This window comes from Styela clava, chromosome 3 (assembly GCF_964204865.1).
Source record: "Styela clava chromosome 3, kaStyClav1.hap1.2, whole genome shotgun sequence".
NCBI lineage: Eukaryota > Metazoa > Chordata > Ascidiacea > Stolidobranchia > Styelidae > Styela > Styela clava.
In genome coordinates this window covers 23,093,953-23,120,430 of record NC_135252.1, presented here as the reverse complement: position 1 = coordinate 23,120,430, position 26,478 = coordinate 23,093,953, and the positions used below count along the sequence as shown (strand labels likewise).

Sequence of the window (26,478 nt, the reverse complement as noted above, 5' to 3'; positions counted from 1 at the left end):
CAAAATACTGAATTATGAAATTAAAAAACTGGCAACAGCAGAACAGTACCGGTACCGGTAGTCTACCGGTAAAGATTAAATTGTACCGGTATTTCACTAACAAATTTTGAAATTGTTTGGATGATACAAAACCCTTTCTAGGGTACAGTTAGTGTGTTAAAACGCTTTAATGTATGAATATATCAGGTTACTTAATTAAGGTGACTGGAGTTTTAGAATAAGATGAAAATTCTGTATTTATAGATTCAGACTATCCCTGTCAGACTCTCCAGCAATCTGATATTGAGTTAAGTCTGTTTTATATTTTGTATTCGATTATGATGTTAGACAGCTTGATGAGCAGATGCCTATTTCCATTTAGCCTTTCACAGTCATAACAGCTTGGAGTAGTGCTATCAATGTTTTTTACAATTCAACAATCTTACACGCCTGCTGCCTATCCGATTGAATCAACTCTAGTATAGTAATAAATTTTATATTTCATTCATCTAGAATGGTAAAATACATGAATATGTAAAGTATTCAAAATAGGACTCACAATTATTATTTGAAAAGTCTCGTAACTTTAAGGAGCAACATGAGAGGCCCACCGAATGGCAAACGACTTATTGGCCATGGGTTATTGGAATTGGCATTAATCTTAGCTGCTTTGAGACAAACCAATGTCTTAGATTTCTCACAAGATTCTGGTCAAGAAGAGGCTGTTTATCCACACGATGGTTTCTATGACGACGGCCCTCTATTGGGGATCGTGTCTCCAGCAATGCATCATTTTCAACAACATCCTTTGTGGGGAGGACCTACACTCTCACAGAAATCTATTGACAATTATTATGACAACATAATCGACGATTATGACCATATAGTAGAAGAGTATGATAATATAATGAGAGATATCCGCTCTAGGCCACCAGCGATTATCAACCCAGCAGCTAATCATGTAAATGTTGAAAACCGGCCTCTCGGAACACGAAATAATAGGAGTGTCATTACTATGATTCTCAGTATACCAAACGAATCCAGTTCGTTCCGTTCTAATGGGGGAGTTCAAGTTTCGAGAAATTTCAACTTCCAAACTGAAGGGGCAGTTGGTGGGTTCGGAGTTGGGTTGCCATATTCTGCAGATGAAAGTTTTGATTTATTTAATAACTACGTACCTGAGAACATGAGGGACGATGACATCGATAATTTAATTCTGTCATCTATTAATGAAATTTCTGGCAACACTGCCAGTAACCAAAGTAATCCTGATGTTCGATGGCAACAATATCTTTCAGATTTTGATAACTTCTATCCTGGGCATAAATCATTAAATTCTACTTTCGAAAATTGGGGTAACTTTGACATTTTGAATGAAGCAATGCAAAGTGCGGAGCTGTTTTTACCTCTTGTGCCTAACAGTCAAAACTCAAGCGAATTAGAGTTCAACTCTTTGGCTACACCTTTGACCACAGAGGAAAATTCAGACCTTATAACGTCTTCTCGAATTGAAATGATAGAAACTAGTGAATGGTCGTCTCAAAACCATCAAGAAGACTTACTATTTCCCCTGTTACCCCCGCCATCATATGAAGAAATCATGGCCGCTGATCAAGCAAACAGAAGTTCACAAAACACAGTTAAACCAGAAGAATCCAATGAACACATGCATGATCACACTTATTTTAATTCTTCTACTCCCCCTCCACCAGTTGCCTTGGTAATCCGACCAGCAGGGTACGCGATACGTTCACGTCATGAAGTTTCAACTCGTGTTATTTCGGTTGCGCCCCGTCCTCGACATATTTCAGGCAGCAGCTCACAATCTACAACTTCTGAACTCAGTGTAGTAAGTGAACCAACACTTGAGGAACATGAAATCACAAGATCTGGGACACGTCGTATCACGACAAGTTCAGAAACCAGCGTCGAAGATATGGAGCAAGATTTTATAGGTGTAAGTGAGCTCGATTTGGACACATTTGAGATCACACCCGTTAATTCAGCGTCATCCTTTTTTCAAAATCTTACAAACGATGTCAGACTTCACAGAGAGGTCGTACTATGTAACTGAAAACCTCAATATACTGAACATAAATCTGTATTGCCATAAACCTAAAAGGTCATAGCCAGTAGGCCGTGTTATGGGAGGTGTAGTATTGCTGAATATCCTTAAAAAATGTTGGGAAATGGTTTTTAAGAATTCATGTAAATTTATAAGAACTGTTTGTTATTGTAAAATTGGTATTGGATTTGTGTTTCATAACACTAATAATGTGAAATCTTACAGAAATAAGAGAATGTTTTTGAATTATTGTGACTAAGAAAACTATAATTTAGAAATTTTGATTTCCATCTGTCAGGCTGATAATCTAGAACAGAATATGTGCAATTCTCTGCAAAGAAGCCTTTTTGTATGATAAAATTGCTATTTAGATCATAAAAGCTATAAAAATCACCTTCTCAATGATATATTTGCGTTTGGATATTTATTTTCTGACTTGACGATAAGAAATATTGTTTTTCTTAAATCGGTTTATTCAATTTTATTTAAGTCACGACATCGCCAACATAATTTTGAGGGGCCTATGTTTGGTTAGAACTTGTTTTGTCTCAATAATATATGAAGCGAATTTACAGCACTGTTGCTTGCCTCTACGGGTGGGTATATTCTGTCACTTCATGCTCCAATAAATTTTGTTGATAGAGGAGTTAGGATAGTTCTAATCGTGTTAATCCATATCACACAATTCTCAACTAATTTCTTAAAGTCTCTGTAGAAATTGATGTTATATCATGGTGATTGCCCATAACTTCGCTCAGAGATCAATCTCTATCATTTCTGAGTGTGCATAGAATTTTCTTGAAAGAAAAGTACCAGTATATCTAACCTGCTTCGAAAAAGTGTTACTGTGTATTCGATATCATATCGAAATTTTGTTTTTGTGTTTGATTGAATTCTTACTTTGTTTCCATGTCTGATATGGCAAAAATTGTCATATTGATAATTGTATTGTTCTTCTTTACTCTTCGAATTTTTTTTTGTTGTTTTCGTTATTTTTGTTTTTTAGTATTTTGCCAATTTGTGAACTAATTTTCATCATAAATTAGGGCTTGTTCCTGTATCAACTCTCTTAACAAGGCCCTTCGCGAGCAGCCTCATATGATTTTACACAAGGAAATTGTTTATTTATTTTAGCTGAGACAGTTTTCTAAGTGTCTTTATCTAAATACTATTGTAGTAACTGAATTCTATTACATCAATAAACAATTTAAATTGATCAAATGAGTTTTTTCCTTCGTATATAATCCTACCTCAACTATTAAATGAAAATGAATGAATTGCTACTATGATATAGTTTCAAAATTGTCAGTTGATCCTAAAATTGATTTTCAAAATATCCTGTTTAAATTGTTGAAAATAATATTTTTCCAAAGATATATATTTATCAAATCGAACTGATAATTATTAAGCATTTTTACCCCCCGAGGCTACTTATGAGCTAAAAGCATAGCCTAGCGACTAGTGTATATTTTAGGCTTGCTATCGCGTTGAATTGCTAGTTCTATTTGTCATATGATGATCGGAGTATTATATAGTTAACATTATATATGCCTTTGTGTCAGTGGATAGATATTATTTTATATCTGACAAATGCCACGATTCCTTGGGCAGTCTTTGCTTGTATGAAATATTAAAGAATTAATTTTATGAAAACGACTTTTGGACTCTTCGTGGAAATTAAATTAATGGAAAAAAAATTTTGATCTTATCTCTCTATTTCTTTGTTATTGAGTTCAAATTCCATTTGATGTTCCAAGTTCATTCATTATTCTTTGTTCAAAAATGTCTAGGTGTGTATTTTGTTAATTTCTTTTTCCAATAATTTCACTGACGGCCTGATGGTTTTACCTATATGTGTGTTGGCATCACAGCTGCAGGTTACAAATCTCTGGTTCAGATTTCATGCCCCAAACTTCCAAGGTGTAATAAACTAGATAGACAGTGTCGACCCGGAGAGGGGCCAATTCTGCCTTCCAGCTTCGTGGGTAGATATCAGTGGGTGTTGTTTGGAGAAAAATGTATTTACCATCATCATATAAAAAGACATTATATGCACTGAGTTGATTTGAAATCAAGTTTTTTACATTTCTGGATATCAGTGGCTGCCTATATATTAACAGCTTGGGGTCTTGTTTGGAAAAATATGATAAACGATGTCATATAAAAAGTACTTATATGTTCTGATTTGCTTTGCTTTTCTAAAACCTGGTCACGCTTTAGTAGAGTTCTTTGTTGTCATTCTCTTGTCGTAATCCCTAATGGGAATAATATGTATGGTTTCCTATTGGGAATATATCCCGAGGTTATAAAGTTGTTCACTAGCAGCAAAACATTGATATGAGACATTAAATACAAGAAAACTTATGTACATTGAAGCCGTGTGACTGGTACCGCCATCATGTACTGAAATGCCATGTGAGAGTGAATTATAAGAATAGCCAAATTTTGAACTTTTTAAGAATTCTGATAGAATTTGGAAAAAGTTATAAAATGCTAACAACTTTTTTCCATTTTTGATAATCACTAAAAATTTGAAATTGATTCTTTCATTAGTTGCAGAGAAAAGCAATAACAACTGTGAGTCTACAATTTCATGTCCAAAACATTTGAATAGAGTTATGTTATTATTGACCCTATAGATTTGGAAGCCTTTCAGATGTATTTTCTGTTTTTTTTTTAATTTGCTTTCTATGGAGTAAATTGAACACAATCTTTTACAAATGTTGAAATAAATTTGTTGCACTCAATTGAGTTACTGGCATACCATTACCAGTATTATCTACCACAATTCTTATACTCGGCCTGAACAGGTAACTGGACAAGAGGCCATGGTTTGCCGCACAATTAAGTCATCTCATCAGCTTTTCTCCATTTTTCTAATTTTGCTTTTCCAATATATATTATACACAGGCTATAATTTTTAAAAATTATGATTTTAAAAAACGGTAGTTGTATTCAATTGGGTCACTGGCATACCATTACCAGTTTTTTACCGCAATTCTTATACCAGACCCGGACAGGTAACTGGTCCACAGTTTGCCGTACTATTAAGTTATCTCACTAGATTTCCTCTCTCCTTGTATAAATATAAATGTCAGGGAAACTTCATTGTTTTTTTTTTGTTATTTTTTTCTTTATTATTATTATTGTTGCATTGTGCTTACAATCATTTCAAGCTCACACCTTTGATTCTATGTTCCGCACATTTAAAATTTATTGTCGGTACTATTATGCTCAGATTTCATATTTTCTAAAGCTGATTTAAAGTATAGTGAAGGATACCCACCTGCATAATAATGGTTTGCAATACAAGGATGTCCAAATCGAATATTCAAAATGATTCAAAATTATTTATTTGAAGCTGCTATCTGACACTTTTTAAATTTTCAAGTTTATGCGTAAACAGGATATGCATTCAGTTACGGTAATTTCTGAAACTAATATAAGAAATAGGGAAACAAATGAAAATCTTGTTTTTATCAATGTATTTGGAATTTCTAAATTCAAAGTAAATGAATATACATCGTTGTCGGGAACTAAGATTCCTTAATAAAAGTGTATCTGGGCCAGGGGAGTTGGGGGTCAGAAGTCGGAATTCCTCACCCTTGAAATGTGAAAAATGAGGGGGGGAAGGTCAGAAGATGGAATTCCTTACCCTTGAAAGGTAAAAAATGGGGGGGGGGGGGAAGGTCAGAAGATGGAATTCCTTACCCTTGAAAGGTAAAAAATGGGGGGGGGGAAGGTCAGAAGATGGAATTCTTTACCCTTGAAAGGTAAAAAATGGGGGGAGGGGGGTTGAAGGTCAGAAGTCGGAATTCCTCGCCCTTGAAATGTAAAAAATGGGGGGAGGGGGGTTGAAGGTCAGGAGTCGGAATTCCTCACCTCCGAAATGTAAAAAAAAATCTGTATCATAAAAGCAATTTTCCATCGCTTGTCTACTTTTTGATCCTCTTAACTCTTGAAAACACATCCACCTGCTTACTGATACGTTCTATCTTACAATTAGCAATCTCAGAACCTTCCATCTAAGAATTGAAAATTCCTTGCTCTACACTCCCTGATCTGGAATTTAATGTGACTTAATAGCAGCAAAGCTATTAATTAAACCGTTCTTGCTCACCTACCATATGAAATAGAATCATTGTGGCCACCTAGCTATCATTTCTGGACATTGAAGCTGTATTCTCTGTTCTGGTTTGTTTTCATACTATACAAGTTAAACTTGAGTTTTTTTCAGTGCCTTAAATTGCTGTTTTCATTCACTTTTTTGTCTTGTTACGTTTTGTACTCGTGAAATAAATTCAGAAATGATCAAAATGTGCTCAGTATCTTAAGGTTGGATCGCAGGAGAAGTCTAGCAAAACTTAGTTCTTAACCCTTCCAGATCAAAGAATACGAGTGCCAACTCTATCAAGACAAAATCAGCTCAAAGCTAATCAAAACAACATTTTTGATATGGCAAACGGCATCCCACATATTCAATGATATTTTGCAGGGGCCTATAATTGGCAAAAACAGGCCATGTTGGGCATTTGATTAGGAAGTAATTCTTACTCAAATTCTCAGGCCAAAAATTGCATATTTCTGAAGGTACTAATTTTGAACCAAATTGGACACCTCATGGAGGACTGAGTAACCTGGGGTGGGCATGTCTTATTTTTAACATTTGTAGTCGTGGGCTCGCTTATGACAAAAATTTTCATCGATATGAGTTTCCCTTCCCTGTACAGAGCTACACACCCAATATCAATAGAAGAATTGCAGGTTTGCAGAAATTTCCACTTAGACCCTTGAAAGATGGTGACCGTACATTTGAACCCAAGTACATTTGAACCCATGTGTATATCCGCGGGTTCAATCTATATGCGGGTGCTAAAACCCATGGGTTAGGTTAGTATGGGTTCAAATATCCGTAAATCAAAAAAATTTTCTGTAGGTGCAATAGTATGCAGATGCAATCGTCGTGGGTTCAAATGTACGTGGGTTCAAATGTAATGGAACCTTGAAAGATACTTCTTGGGTCTGTTATTTGTCAAATTAAAGTTTTGTAAAACCAGTGCTATCAGGATTGATAAAAACGTGACTGAAAGCGGGCAAAGTCAACAGCTTTCCAATAGACTGTTGACACAGCCATCCACGCTGTCTTATCTGACAATGGAATGAAAAAGAGAAGCAAACACGAACCTCAATTGAAGGGTTGTGCTTTTCAATTCTGAAATCAGACTTAGCAGGAAGATCTATTATAAATATTGACTGACTCTATAACGTATAATTTTGTTTCCTTAAAAAACACTTTCATAACTCTTCTGAAAGTTTACATATAAGTACATATATTTGACCAATTCCTCTCACACTGTGGCTAGATTAATACTCTTCGAGGTCATATAGAGAGGTGATTACACTTTTACTCTGAATAAAGTTGGCTCTGCAGGTAGCCACTTCAAATAGGTATGTTTGATAGCATCTTGGTATCTGTGAAAGTGTGCTTTAAAACTGTAATAGTATTACGTTCTCCAGGACTTTGCTAAGTTCCTAAAATAACTTTTGAAGTTGGATTTTTTATTATTCCCTGCTTTTTATTCAAGAAATTTAGTGCAGTCAAAATACAATTCTAAGATAAGTTTTGAGTTAAGATACCCATAAAGATTAAAATAGTAAATGGGCATGCGTTGAAACATAATTTTTTCGCAAAGGACTGATGTTTTGTATTCGTGTAATTATTGTTTTTTCTAAAAAGCTGATTCATATCTTAGTGTTTTTATCGCGGGCTAAGACCAAGTTGCAGAAGCTGATATCCAAAAAAATTTAAGAAAAAAATTCAATTACTAAACTGAAGTTTCGAGTCCAGCATCACTTGAATAACTTGATTCATTAATTTATTTGTTTTATAATGATGATTGATACCAAATTTAATATTTATAAAGTGGTATGAAGGCCCTATTTCAACAAATTTTTATTTGCCTTTTGTTATCTTGCTCTTGTGTCTGAGTGGACAATATTGAATAGGGTGTGGTTGAATAAGAAAAGAATTATGCGTTTGCTCTTTCGTTAATGGAATTGAATATGGAATTTTACTGGTGTTATTTTTGAATCGTTACAAATGGGGGTGTGTAGAGGGAGTGTCTATGTCAGAAAATTTTCTCATCATTTAAGCAAGTGAAAGTGCACTTCTTGTTATGCTCAAGTGCGCTATCATTTTTCAGAGTGGGATTATTTTTGAATAATGTGGGTTATTGAAACAGAGATGGGAAAGGCAAAAACGGAATCATTTTGAATGTTTTGAAATCTTCTTGAAAAAAAATTGCTTAAATAACTGTGTTACTATGGCATTACTATCGCTCCATTTTTAAAGAAGTCTATGTTTTTGAATCATTTTTCGAAATTGTTTTAGCAATTGATGGTTGGCTTGACCGATGACAAATTTCAATTTTATATGTCAAGTTACCACACTTGACTGTACCATAGACAGTAATTATTACTGCTCTACATACACCTGAGAATGACATTTAAGAAATGTCTGAAACTGAATTAATCTGTTGTTGACCCGTAATATGAGTTATTGAATTGGATTTGAATTTATTTAAAGTTATTAATGTCTTTATGCGTCATTATTTTATTGATCATGAATCGCTGATGAATTCCTGCTTTTTTGCGTAAATTTGTTGGCTTCGGACACAATCACAAACAATAGGTCGTAACTGTCAGTTAAGGTTATGCAAGACTAACTACCTTTCCTTGCTTTGTGTCTTGGTGCAAGAGCATCTGTATGGGTAGTCCTGAAGTATGTGAACCAAGATGGTGGACACCGGAACGTAGTATATGTACCAGGTTAAGATTAGGCCAAATTTCAGGTACAAATACTACGGGAGTCACTTGGCCAGTCCCTGAACTCGTAATAAAACTAAAATAAGGAAAATTGGAATAAAATTATGGCCTAACCCTAACACATAGGTACTATGTTCCGGTGTCCGCCATCTTAATTGACATACTCCGGGAAAAAATCTGTATGTGCATATTGCAAGGATTTTGTAATAAGAATGAAGATGACTAATTAGCTATTCTGTTTAATAAGCACTTTTGCAGCATGACTCTGGAATCAAATTTAAAAGTAGAAATGTTTGAGGTGTTCAGTTTTCAAGTTCAAATTCCAATATTCTATAAACTTTCTTGAATTCTATTTACTGTAATATAGACTGAAATTCAACATAGCTTTGGGCTAAATTCAAGCTTTTTATTTTTAGAGCATGGACCTCAATGCACTCTATCAACAAGATATTGATCTTGGTGTCAACTGGCCGACCTTTGAACCTGTCAAAACTATCAAGGATGTTGGATTCAATGAGAAGCTGACCTTTAACCCTGAGGTATATAAGCCTATATGTATATATACTTGTTTTATAAACTTTAGAAAATAAATTATTTCATTTGTTTTAGTGAACACGGCTCAAAGCAAACCCACAAAGTTTTACATAGAGCTTATAGATACAAAATGTCCATACAGTCCTTTGCAAAAAAAAGTATTTTATTGCAAATTTAAAATTTACACTAAAGAGAATTAAACCGAAATTTTGCTTATTTCAAATGTAGTATTGAAGACTTCAAAATTGATATTGTGGTTTGGTTTGATGATGATGCCAAGCGAATTCAAGTTTTGAAGTTTTAAAAAATTCAATTTAGAAATTTATGTCAATGTTGTTACTGCATCATTCTTGAAACAGAAAACGTCACAGTCCTAAACCACAGTTGTACTTGTTAGCGGTGCATGTCACACATCCATGTTTTAGGCCCTTTAGGTCTTAAACATGTAAACCGTTTCTGTTATACTGTTTAATTATTGTGCAGATACTGTTACAATTTTGGGGCAAATTAACATACATACACCAATTTCATCAGTCGCTCTTTACACATAGCTTCGTAGAAGGTGTGAAGTGTTAAAATGACCCTCATTCGTAAATCAATCTGTGCTTGTGTGCAGCTCAACACTGCTTCAATTGTTTGTCTATGAAGCTCACAATGAATTCCCTTTCCCAACTTCGTGTGGGGTTTTGTACACAATCCCAAATGTGGCAGAGAATAATTGACTATATTCCACCTAACCTACTTTTTATCAAATGGAATGTCTTGCCTGACTTGATAACAGTACCCTTATCATATCGCGGTGAAAGAAGACTATTGTGCTATGCTGTCTCCTTCGCACTTTCGAGAGATAGTGTGTGGCCACATTTTTGTATTATTATGTCCGGTTTTATCCTTCCCCATCTAAGTATGGTATTGAATAGTATGATAAAATGTGCATTTATTTTTTTCAATTGGGGCGTGTCAGCCATGTTTTTAAAAAACAAAATTTACATATTAATAACAAAAGTAAGGCCATAATACAATTTAAAGTTAGGGGAATGAGATGGGACAGTCATTTCCACAACATTTCAATGATCAATAAATAGAAAACTCTCTTTTCAAAGTAGATTCCTAAAGTTCATGCTAGATAACGCAAAATACTGTACTGTATGAATATTATCACATGAATGCTAATCAGTAAAAATACCATTTCAATTTTGCTAATATATCTTTCTTGATTTAGGAATACGTAGTAGATGGAGAGACAGGTGAATATCTGCCCATCGTCAGAGAAAACAAAATCCAGAAAGAAGTTAACACCGATGATGCTGAGGTATGTAGAACCATCTTATCGGCTTTTTCCATTCAATTCTATCGTTTATGCCTCTGAGCTAATTTATTTTTTATCGACCTTAACTGTTGCTAGTATTGTGTTAACCAAGAGTGAAAATTTCTCTGTCATGTTTGATAATTCATATTCATTGAGAATGTATTTGGTATTGTGAGCTATTTTGTTTTAGCAATACCTGGCCGCCAGGTAGTATTCCAAAACATAGTTTCAGCAATTGCTTTCAAAATGATTTCATTGTTTGTAAGTATTGTCAAAATTCATGGTAAAGTAAATATTTGATTGTCGACTTCATATTCGATTGTAGCTGCCATTAAATATGTTTCAAAATCTCTCAAAATTACTGTCACACAAATTTTGTTAATCATACAAATATTTTCTATCTGTGTTATATTCACTTTTGTACTCTGACGGATATAGGATTAATTTAATCATATTTTTCAAATTACTAAATTTTTAAAAGTTTTAATCTAACTTCTGATTGTTTTAATAGCAAATCAAATTATTAGTCATAACAATTTTCTTTTCTTTATTGTTTATATTTTTAGCACAAAAGGAAGTGAACGCAATTAATCTCTTTGCGTCACCATATTAACATTTAACCCACTGCCATATTCTTCTATATATGGTTAGCAATATATTTTCTGCCATTTTTAAAATATTCACTGTATACTCAAAATGTAACATAGTACCAAAAATCACATTTAATCACGTTACACTTACAAGATCCTCAAAAAACAGGCTGGTTATCCAGAAGTGACAACATAAGAACCCTAATCTGTGCTAGGAGTGGACATGGTAAATTGTTGCCATTTCAAGTTGAATAGCTCTGGAACAAAATACAGTCCACATTACAATTAGAAAAATGCTAGCTATCCAAAACATAGTAACTAGGTAACTTTCAACATGAACAGTGGTTCCCAAACCACTGCAACAATTTAATATGGTTCGCCAAACTTAAGTGAGATAGTTTGACACTTTATGTTTTCACTTGTTCGCATTCTAGATACAGCCAATTGGGACCTCCAGAAGTATGCACACCAAGATGGTGCACAACCTGAACATAGTATGTGTGTATCGGTTAAGATTTAGGTTGTGCGACATCTTGGTGCGCATACTTCTGGAGCACTGCCAATTGTTTTGTCATGTGTAACAATTCAATTATACGTACTAGTATTAAACCCTTGCAGGCGCTCCCCTTTTCTGGCCCGCAAATATCTTTCCGTTCTTAATTTTGGCCCCCGTTCAATCAAATTTGGCTATCATTGCACTAGACGAATTTCCTTCATTGAATATTCCACCCAGACGAAATTTAATAATATTTTCCATTAAGAGCCTTGGAAGGAATTTTAAGGAGGATTTCATGTTGGTGAAATACTCAGATCATCCGATAAAAATTTCAGTGTTTCAATTTTTTTTATGTTTATTGAATAGACTGGACAAAACTCTGAATTCAACATTGATGAATGTTTGGATTTCCTACAAAACAGCATGGATTCTGGAACTGGCGAGGTAAATTTTGTTCTACAATATTTGATCTAAAAAATTGAAATTACTTTCTTGTTTCGCCCTTTTTTTGAAGTTTTTGAGAAATGAGTGAAGATATCTTGGCCATATTGTGAGACTTCGATTGCTAGGAATTGAAGCTTCTGTAAATTATACTTAAATTCTGAAATTAAAAATATCAAACGCAATAATTTCTATATTCATTTCGCCAACCCCAGCCTGCACACATAACAAACTTATCCTCAAACTTTAAACTATATAGCTCCTTCGCCTGCAGGGATTACTGATACAAAGCATTGTTTAGAGCAGGTAAGGCCCTCAGGCCAGATCCAGTCCACCGAAGTGTTTCATTCAGTCCCCTTGTGAAATTATAACTATTGCTTTTATGGATATAAATTCATCCTGTATTAAATACCTATTGCATTACATCAGTAATGCAAAGGAGCATGCAGGCAAATGTTATTGATGCTTTTTGTTTTTATTCATAGTTTCATATTGAGTTTTAAACTTTCGGCCCAGTAACCCAGTCTATTATCTGTAACTGGCCCACTTAGAAAACTAATTGCCCTACCCCTGGTTTGGAGAGAAAGGCGAATAAATAGGTCCTAACAAAAGCATTATTGCAACGTCCCCGGCTTGTGCAAATAAAAACCTTTTCCTGTTTAAAATCAGGAAATTCCGGTCTAATCAATCAATCTCAAATTTCATTTGTCGCTCGCTTGAATTGAATTGTTAAAACATTTTTCCCACAGAGCATTCAGTCACAAGGATCAGTTGCTCAGATAGATCAGAGTTACCAAGTTCTGGACAAAAATGTTGGATCTATAGTAAGTTGAAATTTAATATTTATAGTATGATACAGCTAGGAGGCGTGTAGTGAATGAAGGGGGTCAGAATCGAATAGTTTACTATTCTAAATACACTCTAAAACAAAAGAGTAATTGTTGAATATAATATGGACATGAAAGTTGCACATATGTACTAATATGGGAAGGCATCAGATCACTCAATAAAAGCTTGTCTGACAAGTGTTGCGGAAGTAGGTCAAGCAAGCTGGAAATAAAAGTATTCCTCTTTCAATCAAAACAAAACAGCAGAATTTTGGATGAAATATTGGGTTCCATGAGAAGCAGATAAAATATACAAACAACTGTATTTATAAACTTTTGTTAGATCATAGTTTGATTTCTTCAGATAGAACAAGATATAAGTGTAAAGATTAAGATGAGACAGTGCAAATCTTTACTTCCCTCCATTTTTTATATTTTATCAAAGTAACTTGACCCAAAAATTATTAGGATCTTTATCTCCATAGTTATATTTCGTTTTGTCTGGAGAAAAAATATACCAGTATTTCATGGAAAGGCGATCTTTTAGTTTTATATACCTGAATACGCGGCGGTGTGGCTCAGCGGGCTAAGCGTTAGGAATACGCTCGCCACCGCACCTCTAATTACTCTGCGTGGGTTCGCAGGTTCGAATCCCATGCAGGGATGGTTATGTGCAAGAGGATTGCTGGACTCCTCGCCGCCGTTGGGTGGTTCACGTAACCGCTGGTCGGTTACGGCTTCCTCCACCACCAAGTCCATGCTTCCGCAAACAAACAATATAACCTATCCCATACCCGACTTGGAATGGTAACCGGACGAGAGGCCGTGGTTCGCCATATGGATAAGTCGTCTTATCGGCTTTCCTCTCCCCCGGGATAAATATGTAAATCCTATCCTATCCTAATACTTTAAAAACAATTTCATAGAATTTTATTTTTAAACTTACAGAACGCCGAGCTGTGGGATGACATTGCTACTCTATCTGAAGCCTACCTTGCTTTAGATTCGGGAGATTTCACAGCAGACATGTCACCTAATGGATCGGTGGATTCAGACAACAGTCAGCAATACCAACAGTTAAACTCATACCAGAAGTAAGTACCAGTTTAGAAGAGGATTTTTATATTTATCCTGAGGGAGATGAAAGTCTATTAGATGGATTAATCATGTTGCGAACTACAGCCTTTGGTTCCAGTCCATGTTGGGTGTGGGACCAGTTATTTATCCCATATACATGGACTTAATGATAGAGGAAGCCACAACCAAACAGCAGTTACATGAACCACCCAATGGTGAGGGGTCCAACAATCCTCTCGTTTTATATTTCAATATAGAATCAAGGGACCTCTGTAGATAACTAGCCACTGAATTATTTTATCACGCTCTGTACAAAATCCCACTAACTAACATTGGGGCTCCCGAAGTATGCGAACCAAGATGGCGGACATCGGAATGTAATATGTGTACTAGGTTAGGGTTAGGCCATAATTTTAGGTATAAATACTACGAGAGGCTCTTGGCTCGTCTTCGAACTGATAATAGGACTAAAATAAGGAAAATTGGAAAAAAATTATCGCCTAACCCTAAACTGTTACCCATGTTACGTTCCGATGTCCGCCATCTTGGTTCGCATACTTCGGGAGCACCCTAACATTAGCTACTATTTTTGATGGATTAGTATCTTTCCAGTTTGACAATGTATATCCGATTTTATCATACCTTGGGTGAAAGGGTGAACATGGGGTTTTATGGTTTTGTTTAGAATCGAAACTTTAGATTATAATTAAACAAATTCTTAACTTATATTTTTACTTTCTTAGTGAGATGTATGCGTCACCTGTACAGGTTCAAGTCTCAGAACAGAAGCCAATCGCAAAAGAACAGCAATGTGAGTAAAGGACAATTTTGATGGATAAATTTTTGCGATGGTCAAGAAAATAAAGTCCCATGTATTCAAACTTATCACATGCTACCAATTAGACCTTAAAATTCGACAAAAACACATTATTCAGTGCATGGCTAGAGACTGCTATAATTTTGGTTGCTAATCCTGAGCTAGAAATATTCTGGACTTTCCAAAAAAGTCTTTGTTTTTCAACTTGTACTTTTTAATCAGTCGTCTGATTGAAATATTGAGCAGAAAGGAGTGATCACCATTCTATTTCAATCTAATCTATATCAAATTTACAATATTGTCTTACTGATGCCCTACTTTTTTACCAGTCTACAAAGGAACATACCACAACTACCCTACTCCACCATACGTTGAGCAGAGTGAGTCACCACCGACGTTCGCTCATCCAACGAGCGTGACCTTTCCGGCAGAAAATCCAGAAAAACCTTTCGGACCTGCAGATGTCGAGGAAGCAAAATTGGCTGAAATGCTGATAACGCAACAAAATGATCTTCTCGTTCAGTTGGATAACGTTGCGCAAATCAACCTTGGCGCTGGTGGCACGTCTCCTCTCTCTGCAGAGCAGCCAGCAGCACCAGGCAGTTGGTTTTTCGGTGGAGCTGAACCAGAAAACAACTTCACTCAAGTTCTAACTGAGCTGGATATGATGAACAACATTCCCAACCAGGTGAATTTTATTTTACGAAAACTTTGCTCAAATTCTTGTTTATGATGTACTTCGAAGTCAACAGAGTTAATTCTGACGCTTCACCCATTAGGCTTATTGCTGCTAGTAAGAAGCAAACGATATATTTAAGCCAATGTTCCAAATGTCTATACCAGTGTTTCTCAAACAGTGGGGCGTAGAAAATTTGTGGAGTGGCGTAAAGATACGTTAATTAAAAATGAAAATATATGTTTGATTTGACCTTGCACGCCTTATTATGGATATTTACATTTCTTTATTGGGTCTGCGACCCCTTGGGGGTCTTTGATGACTTCACAGGGGTCTGGTCCGCAAAGATATGAAAAGAGTCTGATCGATCTTTAATGATTGATTTTATTAATCAAAAGACTGTTGCATCTTCGGGTCTCATGTAGTTTCTTCCATAACATACTTCTAGTGGGCGTAGCATGAAAATTTTTTCACGTATCAATCCTAACCCCCACCTGACTACACCATCCACGTCATTACGACGTCACAGTGACGTAATAGAGCCCTTCAAACTATACGAACTGCCATTCAAGACGCACAAACGAGCACCCGAAATCGAACAGTTAGTTCTCTCGTTTTCTCGTCGCAACGATTCCAATAGGAGAGAGACCGATAACGTCAGTCAGTTTTTTATCGTCGGCGCCAATGCCGTTTTGGTCGATCGTGCGTATATTTGGCAAGCTCTATGCCGTGATTGTGATGTCGTAGTGATTTAATTTTTGGATGACGTAATCAGATGGGGGTTAGGATTGACATATCAAAAAATTGTTATGCTACGCCCACTAGAAGTACGTTAGGTATGAAACTACACGAGACCCACATCTTCTTGGTTGAGCGCTGCGAACCAATATTCATTGCTGATAGATCAAGCAATTAAAAATAATATTGCATTTTGCAACGACTAACATTTGGGAGGCAGCATTTTTAGCTCTTACCAATATGATGATCAAATACAGGTCTAGAATCGCCATAGAGTCGGATCTACGGGTTTGCTCATCACGAATTGTCCCGAAAAATGATAAATTGTAAAGCAACCTCATTCATCACATTAATGTCGTTTGTGTTGAAAATTAAACATTATCCGGGGCTCCCGAAGTATGCGAACCAAGATGGCGGACATCGGAATGTAATATGTGTACTAGGTTAGGGTTAGGCCATAATTTTAGGTATAAATACTACGAGAGGCTCTTGGCTAGTCTTCGAACTGATAATAGGACTGAAATAGGGAAAATTGGAAAAAAATTATCGCCTAACTCTAACCTGTTAGTGTTACCCATGTTACGTTCCGATGTCCGCCATCTTGGTTCGCATACTTCGGGAGCACCCATTATCCTATCCCGTTGGTTAGGCACAGACATTAATACGTCGTAGGATGGAGTTACTATCAGGGGTTCGCTGCCCAAAAAAGTTTGACAAACCCTGGTTTGAGATTGCAACCCTGTTGTGCTTGTTGGTATTTTCACTTACTTGTAGCCTATTGTTAGCTAGTTATTTTTGAGGTGGGGCGCGAGACTTGGCAAATTCCAAAAAGGCTTAAAAAGCTTCAGACACTATTCAGCAATCAATCTTTACAGATAATCAAGACATTGGCTAAGCATAAATATCCTGCCAGTTATGAATATATTACTATATATAAATATTGTTGGTATTTGGCAATGCTGCAAGAGTTTTCATTTAACTTTCAAAATACTTTAACACTTTATCAAAACTTTAACTCACATTTAATTTTGTATTTCTGGGTAAACTGCCAAAAGTTTGTTGTTTTCCTCACTAATAATTCTATAAATAGTCATTTATACTGTGTGTTTCTAATTTGCATATATTTTTCAAAGTAATTAATTATGAACCAATGTTTTGCAAGGATTTCTTTTTTGCTTGGAGCAAGTTTTGGCACTCAAGTGTTTTTTATTCTAAATTTAGAATTCTGTTATTTGTAATTAACAATTTTTTCACATTAATCAAGAATTAGATGTAGAATGTTATAGGATAATTAATCGTAAATAGCCTGGTCATCCTTTTTTCGATAGAAGCAAGTTTGTTGTTTATTTGTTTTCGTCTAAATTTAGATTTTTAATAATTGGAACTTAACTGAAATTTTCGTCACTTGCATGTATCATAAGAAATTTCAAATTAAATTAATAAATTAGTTGCAAGCGACTTTTTTGATGCCAGAGAAAAGCTTTTATCAAACACCGATGCCAACTTAGTTAATTCCAATGGTTCAACCACAAGGACATTGTGTCAATACCATTTATCCACAAAATTAATCTTCCATTTCAAGACTTGCATGTTTATTAATATTTGCGCATATATGTTCTCCTGAGATCATTTTCATCATTAGCTGTTCATGCCACTGCCTCCACATTAAATGCCTTGTACTCCTCTCTTGAGCAAGTTGAATCCAGGTGATGCATCACTTTCCTCTATATCAGGGGTTCCCAAACCGCGGCCCGCGGGCCAAATCCGGCTCGCGTAACGATTCAAAATGGCCCGCCGAGCTTGAGTGAAATAGTGTGCAAGTCAGTGCAACAGATTTTGCTTCACCTTTTTTCATTCTAGATAGCGCCAAGTGTTACGCCATTATCACACTTCAAGCACGTGGTTTTATCGTAACAATTCAACTAAAGCATTATCTCAATTATTCATACCAGTATTATGATTACATAGGGCAGTAATTTAGTTATGAACCATAAGAGCTTAGACATGTCACGCGCTTTCAGGCGCTACACTCTTCCGGCCCGCGAACATCCCTCCGATTCAAGTTTTGGCCCGCGGCCAATAAAGTTTGGGAACCCCTGCTCTATATGATGTCTCTTCATTTCTTCCCTTTACTTGGTTTTCCTTCTCTTGGAGTCCATTTTGTTATGATTTTGGCCCATCTTATATTGCCCATTCTGGCAAGATGCCCTTTCTTGAGATAAATTTTTCCCTTTTGTGCAATTTAACCAATTCAATATTATTTTTTCTAAATTTAGGCTGGTGCGTATCTAAATCCACCTAACGCTCCTTATGTTCCTCCACCGATCAACAACCTTGACGTTGTAGGGCAGGGAAGAGTAAGCAGGGAATCAGAATCAATGGACAGCGGTAAGTCATGATCTAAACCAGGGGTGTGCGAACTGCGGCCCGCGGGCCAAATGCGGCCCGCAAGAAGAAGTTGTGCGGCCCGCGGAGAAATAACAATTTCGAATGGTGTACCCGCAAAATGAGTATTTATTCTTTTTTGTCGCAAAGCCTATACCAGTCATATTAGCAAAACAAGCTAGCAAAATTCTGTTGCAAAATACACTATTTATATTACAAAAACTTGTTTCTCACTGCATTCGTTTGAAGTCGGTGTGACAAAAAATTTAAATAGCAGTTTCTTCAGAAGTTTATGCGTTTTGAATCTACTATTTCTGCAAGAACCCCTAATAATGCCGTAAGATCAATAGCAAATATAGGCAATTTTTGCGCTTGTAACTACCAGAAAGCCTAAATTAAATAAAGGTGCTGCCCGCGGCTTCACCCAGTTACTTGTATTTGGCCCGCCAATAAAAAAGGTTGCACACCACTGATCTAAACCATTCTTAGCTAACTTTAAATATTAGCCCTTGTATTATTATTTAGACTGTTTTTTTAGGCATAAGAACTCCAGTTGTTTTATAATTATAGTTAAAAATGCTACTGAAAGACGATCATAGTTTTCAATTAATTTATCAAAGTGTCAACTTTTGGTGCTTTTCACAACCAAGTGAATTTTACTTTTATTGTCATGTACGGAATTGACTTCACCAAAACTGATAGTATATACATGCTGCTGATGTATGTGATAAAATGTATGTTTGTTTATCTGCCTTAAAATTGTAACAGTAACTGCATAATAATTAAACAGTATAACAGGGACAGGATACATGTTCAAGACCTTACTGAACTAACACACAGTTGTTCGACATGTATCCCTAACAAGTATAACTGCAGTTTAGGATCGCTGCGTTATAGTAGGACAACAGACATGAAATATACAAATGAAACTGTAGTACAATACACAAGACAAAGACGTGTGGCACAACGACTATATGTACAATAGGCAATTTATGGCACATATAAAATATACAAATAAGGCTATTTGCCAATAGTTCATCGTGAAAGTACATCCTTTTTTGCCTCAAAACTGTGAAACAAAATGACATGAAAAGGTTAATTAAAAGCTTCCTAATTTATCTGAACTGGAGATAACATAACTTATCAATAATTAATGAATTTCAGGTTTCGGAGACGGAATGGGAGTGACTCAGCATATGGATATAGAGATGGCTGATCAAGGTAAAAGAGAAATATAAAAAAAAACATAATACCACCAATTATCAGTGGTTCCATTACATTAGAACCCACGTACATTTGAACCCACGACAATTACACCTGCATATTATTGCACCTATGGAAATTTATTTTTTACCGATATTCGAACCCATACTAACCCTAACCCATGGGTTTTAGCACCCGCATATAGATTGAACCCGCGGATATACGGGTGCAAATGTATGGGTTCAAATGTACATGGGTTCAAATGTACGATCACCATTATCAGTGTATCTTCATATCTAAATCAGTTGTTCTCAAATGATGGGATGCGCCCCACAAAGGGACGTAGACAATTAGGGGCTCTCGAAGTATGCGAACCAAGATGGCGGACATCGGAATGTAACATGTGTACTAGGTTAGGGTTAGGCCATAATTTTAGGTATGAATACTACGGGAGGCTCTTGGCTAGTCTTCGAACTGATAATAGGACTAAAATAAGGAAAATTGGAAAAAATTATCGCCTAACCCTAACCTGTTACCCATGTTACGTTCCGATGTCCGCCATCTTGGTTCGCATACTTCGGGAGCACCGACAATTATTTGAGAGGGGTGTGGATCTAATTATATTTAAAAATATTAGATTTGATCCAGCCTGTCTCATTTTGAATATTTATTTCATTATTTATATTCTACTGTTACTACATATATTTTTATCGTGTTTTTAAATAAAACATACTTTCACCTTATTATCAGTTATTTGTAGCTTATTATTAGCGAGTTGTTTTTAAGCTGGGGTACGAGACTTGACAAATTCTAAAAAGGGACTTATTAAATTTGAGAAGCACTGATCAAGATCTTATTCTAGTACTATTATTATAAATTTCAATTGAAAATAGAAACAAAAATTACCATGATTTTACTGTATTTGATTTGTTGTGCACATTTTTCAATATCAATAATTAAAAAATTTTGAACTGATAATTTATGTATGAATTTTCAAAATATTTGAAAAATTGGGTTTTCTGCTCTAAACACTGATATAAACACCCCCAATTGCCAATTTACTTATTACCGTAGGTTAAATTTCCAATTTTAATTTCACTTGTTAAACGACTGGTGGACATTTCCAATAATAGAATCATAGAGTACTGATGTGAGTTTTTGTGAAATTTTATAAAAACTGCACAATTCCAGTCTGTACTCTTTCTTTCATTATAGGTTCTTAATTCTCTTCTAATTTAAATACTTCATTTTCAGATGTCATGATAACTGATCCAAGTGTGCTGATATCTGTGGAAGATAACTATATTGAGAACCAGACTGACGAACAGTAAGTTTATAGAACTTAATTTCTTTATCAACCCTTCATCAAACAGACTAATTAATCAATCAATGGAAAATACCATTGCTTAACTTACAAACAGAAACGATCAAATCAAAATCAGGCTTATAAAATTAGATGGAGGTTTAAAATTTGATTTTCAGATTATGTTTTGATGATTTGGAATATTTTATTAATTAAAATTGCTTTCAGATTTGAGAGGAAATATAGTCAACGTGAATCTCGTGATTTGAAGAAAGCTCGTGAATTGAACATCAATTTGACAATGGATCAGATCATCAATTCACCAGTGGAAGAATACAACGAACTACTTTCTCGTACAAACTATAACGCTGCTCAACAGTCGCTCATTAGAGACATCAGGAGACGTGGAAAGAATAAGGTAAACATGGCGAGAAATTATTCTGCCTTGACCAGGATGGAATAAATTTATTCAGCCCAACCACCAAACCAGAAAGGCTCTAACTGTTGAAGCTTAGCTAAATAATTACGCTTAAAGCCTTACATTTTGAATCAGGGGCGGGCAATTACTTTCCTAACTTACAGATGATAGACTTGGTTTCTGGACCGGAGGTTCAAAGTTCAATATGAAACTATGAATGAAAATAGTTTATTTACAAATAAATGGCGTCCATAACAATCGCCTGCCTGCTCGTTTCACTGATGTAAAACAGTCGTACCTAAAGTCCATATTTTCTGCAAACACAAGTGGGTCAGATAAGGCCCGCGGGACGTAATTTGCTTACTCCTGTTTTAAATGAATTTGCTCAAAGCACAGAAAAACTCACTCATTCAAAGTAAAGGAGACGAATCCCTCAACGAAAATATGGGCAACAAGTGCTCTGTAGTATTGTGGGGGTGTATTGCCCACAAGTAAATGCAGAGTCTTGTTGAGAGCAAATGTCCTATACAGATTCACAGCTTGAATGAAAAACAAAAGCCCCTGCTCAAAAATCGGCGCTCCAGAAGTTGTGTATTAATATGGAGGAAACTAACTTTGTTCGCCCATTTTACATTAGGTTGTGTAAAGGGACTGAAATCAATGAGCAGGGGGTATATTCACTTGGCTAACACAGACAGTCGGAACTTGTTTAAGAACTAAAATAAGAAAAATCTGAATAAAATTATGACCTGACCCCAACCGGGTACACATACTATGGGATTACCCAAAAATCTAATATGTTTTTATCTGTTCAGGTCGCTGCTCAAAATTGTCGCAAGCGTAAGATAGAAACGATTTCATCCATGGAGATTGACATCGACAGTTTGTCCATGAAACGACAAGAACTGGTGAACAAACAAAAAAGCATTGAAGAGATGAAGAAGAAAGTTCAAGCCAAGTACAACCAGCTTTATCAACAGGTAATCATTTTTAGATTTTGTTGTTTTGATTGTGGGCCTGTGCAAAGGGTTGTTATTCGCTTCAGCAAGTTAAGCGAGTTTTTGTCGGTAACCATGGAAACCGAGCTGTTGACTTTTACAACTAGAGAAAGACATTTGACTGAATTGAACGAAAATTTATCTTTGTGTCAAGAAATTGTGTCGCAAATATTGTTTGATTTGAACCTGTGCAGAAAGCCACCGATATTTGTGGAGCCACTATTTTTTATGGAAGTACTCTCATAATGAAGTGTGTTTTCTTGATTACACTCACTGATAAGTAATAATAAACTTTGATGCAAAATCCATGCACATCATTGAACGCTAAATATTGTAGTGTTTTTTATTATTTCCTATTTCTGGTATATTTTGGAACACAGACATGATAATACTGCGATCTCCATATATATTTGTTGGGAAGAAGTCCTTAAGCCCCTAGTCCAGGCGGTGTGCAACCAGCGGCTCATGTGCCACAACTATGCATTCCAAGGCTTTTATTCAGTGTGGCCCTTGTCAACATTCAGATTTTTCTCCATCAAATATAAAATCCTAATTTCATGTTTAAAAACGCGCTCACACGGGTAGAAATACATAATATTGTTTTACTCTTGTCACTGTGTTAAATTTTTTTTATTTGTTGTGCAAATAAAAAAAACTATAAAATTTTATGCGGCTCAGCTCGATGTCTGAAGTTGAATTTTTTTATTTGTTGTGCATATAGAAAAAAACTATAAAATTTTATGCGGCTCAGCTCGATGTCTGAAGTTGGTTATATGGCCCACCGACAAAAAATGTTGCACATTCCTGGGGTAGAGGAGTGGCCGGTGCATTCATTACTGCAATGTGATATAGCGAGTTAATAACGTTTAGAACAAGGATGTGCAACAGGCGGCCCGTGGGCCACAACTCGGCCCACCAAGCCATTCAGTGTGGTTCTTGTCAACACTCAGATTTTTCTCCATCAAACATAAAATCTTAATCCAACAGTTTATGTTAAAAAAGGCGCATGGGTAGAAATATGTAATGCTTTTTACTCTTGTTGCTGCGCAAATCTTGCATTGTGATAATTTTTGTAATTCATTGTGCTCATGGAAAAACTAAAAATATTTTGTGTGGGTCAGCTAGATATCTGAAGTTGGTTATACAGCCCACCGACACCCCTGCTCTAGTAATTTTGAGTCTTTGATAAATTTTGATTCAAGTAAATTTTTCGAGCCTTCTCAACTCTGACACCTATGCTAAAGTTTCATCATCTTTTTCCAGATATTCAACTCTCTTCGTGATGAGTCTGGACGCCCATACGATCAGGGTCGTTATTCGCTTCAACAAGTCGAAGGAGCCATAATTCTTGTTCCTGGTAACCATGGAAACCGAGATGATAAGATGGATTCCAACCGCACCGTCGCTTTCTTTGACCTTTCCAAGGTCAAACTTGAGAAAGACATCTAACTGAATTGAACAAAAATTTAGTTTTTTGTCGCGATATTCGCAAATGCTGTAAATAGCCGTGTTGTGGGGGTTAAAAGAAGTTGTTAGCGCCCCAAGTGGTTGCATGAGGGAGGGAATTAAAAATAATGTCATCAACAAAAGATGGCATCGATGGGGATTTTTACTTTTTTTAGTTACAAAATTTTTTAATGTAAATTCTGCACTTGTCACCGATTTAATACTATTAATTATTAGTTGATCATGTCAAAAATCATTTTTGTTAAACGAATGAGTCCCAAGCTGTGCTTTGATTTGCTTTTTACTTTGCCATTGCAAAAAAGGATGAATTAATGCATAACTGATCAAAAGAGCAATTTATGAATAGGGTTGGCTAGAAAAAGTTTCTATGAAATTTGGAATTATTCAAAATCATGTATTTCAATGGAGATGTCTGAAATTTGTCATTTTGGAGATGAAATCCAATTTTCCGATGTAAAATTTGAAATATATATTACAAGATAAATCTATTTTGATTATTTTAAACTAATTCAGAAATTCAAATTATCCTAATAGTGACACCCCCTATATATAAGCTTTTACTTTCTCATCATTTCATTAAACACCCAAACATAACAGTAACTTAATTTGTTAACAAAAAAATCTCAAATGAGTTTGTGTACTATGTTTACGATGATAAGTTTAAAAAAATAACCAATTTTTATGTTTTAAAAATTTGACTAAAATTGATTTTTGACTGATTTATATTCTCTTGTGTGATAATTTTGTAATATGTAGTGTGTCAATGTTGAGTGAGCATATTCAATAGTAATACAGATTGTTAATGTTGAGTAATTGTAACTTGAAAAAAAAATTTCCGAGTCGTTTGAAGAATTGAGCCCCATCTCCAGGTTAATATGACTGCTGAAAGGCAAATTCGGTTCTAGTTCCCGGCTGAGAAATTTAAAATTTTGAATCGAAAAGACCTAGAATTTGTAAGTCTTTTTGTGGGAAAACCAGTAATGTGATCCTCCCATTAGGCAATTTAAAAACAAAAGTATAGCTTTTAAATTCAAAACACATCGACTTTGATAGCTGCATAGCCATATTTATTGATTGGTTATCACTGGTTTAACGGCCATATTCCAAATTCAGCTTAGCAAATTCTTTACAGGAAACATGGATAAAGGTTATGATGATAATAAGATTATTTCGACTCCAATTTTTAGTTTCGTTCAAGTTATTTTATTGATGGATTTTTTTGGATTTATTGTTTTTGTATGGGTGAGCTTTACGCTATGGTACTTTATAAGTAGGAATTGTAGTTTACTAATCTTAGTTTTATAAACTCTCAAAATGGAATGGCCTTTTTCAAAAGTTCAAAATAAATAAAGTAAATTTGTACAGTTGCAAAAGGAAATTGTTACAGAAATTTTGGGAATCTGCAATTCAAAATAGCATTATCTTCACAAACCTCTTGCTCCATCTATTGGGACATAAATCACTAGTAGGGACATAGGTGTAGGTGATTCAATAAATTTGGTTTTTATTTTCCGCATTTCACAAATCGAATGCAAATTCCAATATAATAGATAAAACTATGTTTTAATCGTAACCCACAATAATCTACCAAATTTTATCTTCCTCAAAGTGATTTTCTCTGACATACATAGTCAATTAGCCAATACTTTTCAATGTATTTAGAATACATTTTAGTACAGCATTCCCATTAATCTATATGTGATTAGTGGCTAATGACATTTCAGTCCCTGTTTGTAACTTTTCTCAGAAATTTTCAGAGTGTATACATAAGTACAAGTACATAACTGGGCTGTGAGCAAATTCCTCTAAAAATGTTGTATTCTTGGTTGAATCGCCTCTTTTCTTTTCGTGATAACTTTTCAGATAGTAACGCTATATGTTTCAAATTTTTCATAAAACCATATAATTTAGAATAAGTTTCAATTTAACATGGTGTACCGTATGTTCCATCTGTTTGTTCATGGTTTCAATACATTTTCATGCGTAATTTTAATAAAACATTCACCTGTTCATAGCACCAATAATAATTCTTGTTAATTTGTAGGATGTATAGGACATAAGCCACTGGCTTCAAATGAGCAGGATTGGAAAAACTTGAGTCAAATTTCGATTTGGATTACTCCAGTCAATTGATTCACCAAAGTCGTCTTTACTTGTACTTAGGTGGTTCCCCTTTTTGTGGCGGGTATTTTGTATAACCTTTGACCCAAGAATTCGAAATGGTTTTACATTTTGAACGATCTCTGAATTGAGAACTTGGAATGGTTTGTACTCAAGTGATGAGTAGCTGAAGAATCATGTGAATATTTCTAAAGCAAAACTATAGAGTC

The 26,478-nt window shown here is 35.3% G+C and overlaps 1 protein-coding gene across 1 annotated transcript; it reads left to right on the top strand.

Moving 5' to 3' along the window:
* The first annotated feature begins 477 nt into the window (after positions 1 to 477).
* LOC120342974 (uncharacterized) lies at positions 478 to 26,175 on the top strand. Its single transcript, XM_078110778.1, has 15 exons — positions 478 to 2,045; positions 2,751 to 2,767; positions 9,286 to 9,408; positions 10,626 to 10,715; positions 12,165 to 12,242; positions 12,989 to 13,063; positions 14,015 to 14,160; positions 14,887 to 14,954; positions 15,290 to 15,648; positions 18,651 to 18,762; positions 19,924 to 19,980; positions 21,217 to 21,289; positions 21,494 to 21,683; positions 22,499 to 22,663; positions 23,945 to 26,175. Exons 1-15 carry the CDS (start codon positions 578 to 580, stop codon positions 24,128 to 24,130), a joined length of 3,207 nt encoding a protein of 1,068 aa, XP_077966904.1. The 5' UTR covers positions 478 to 577; the 3' UTR covers positions 24,131 to 26,175.
* Positions 26,176 to 26,478: the final 303 nt, after the last annotated feature.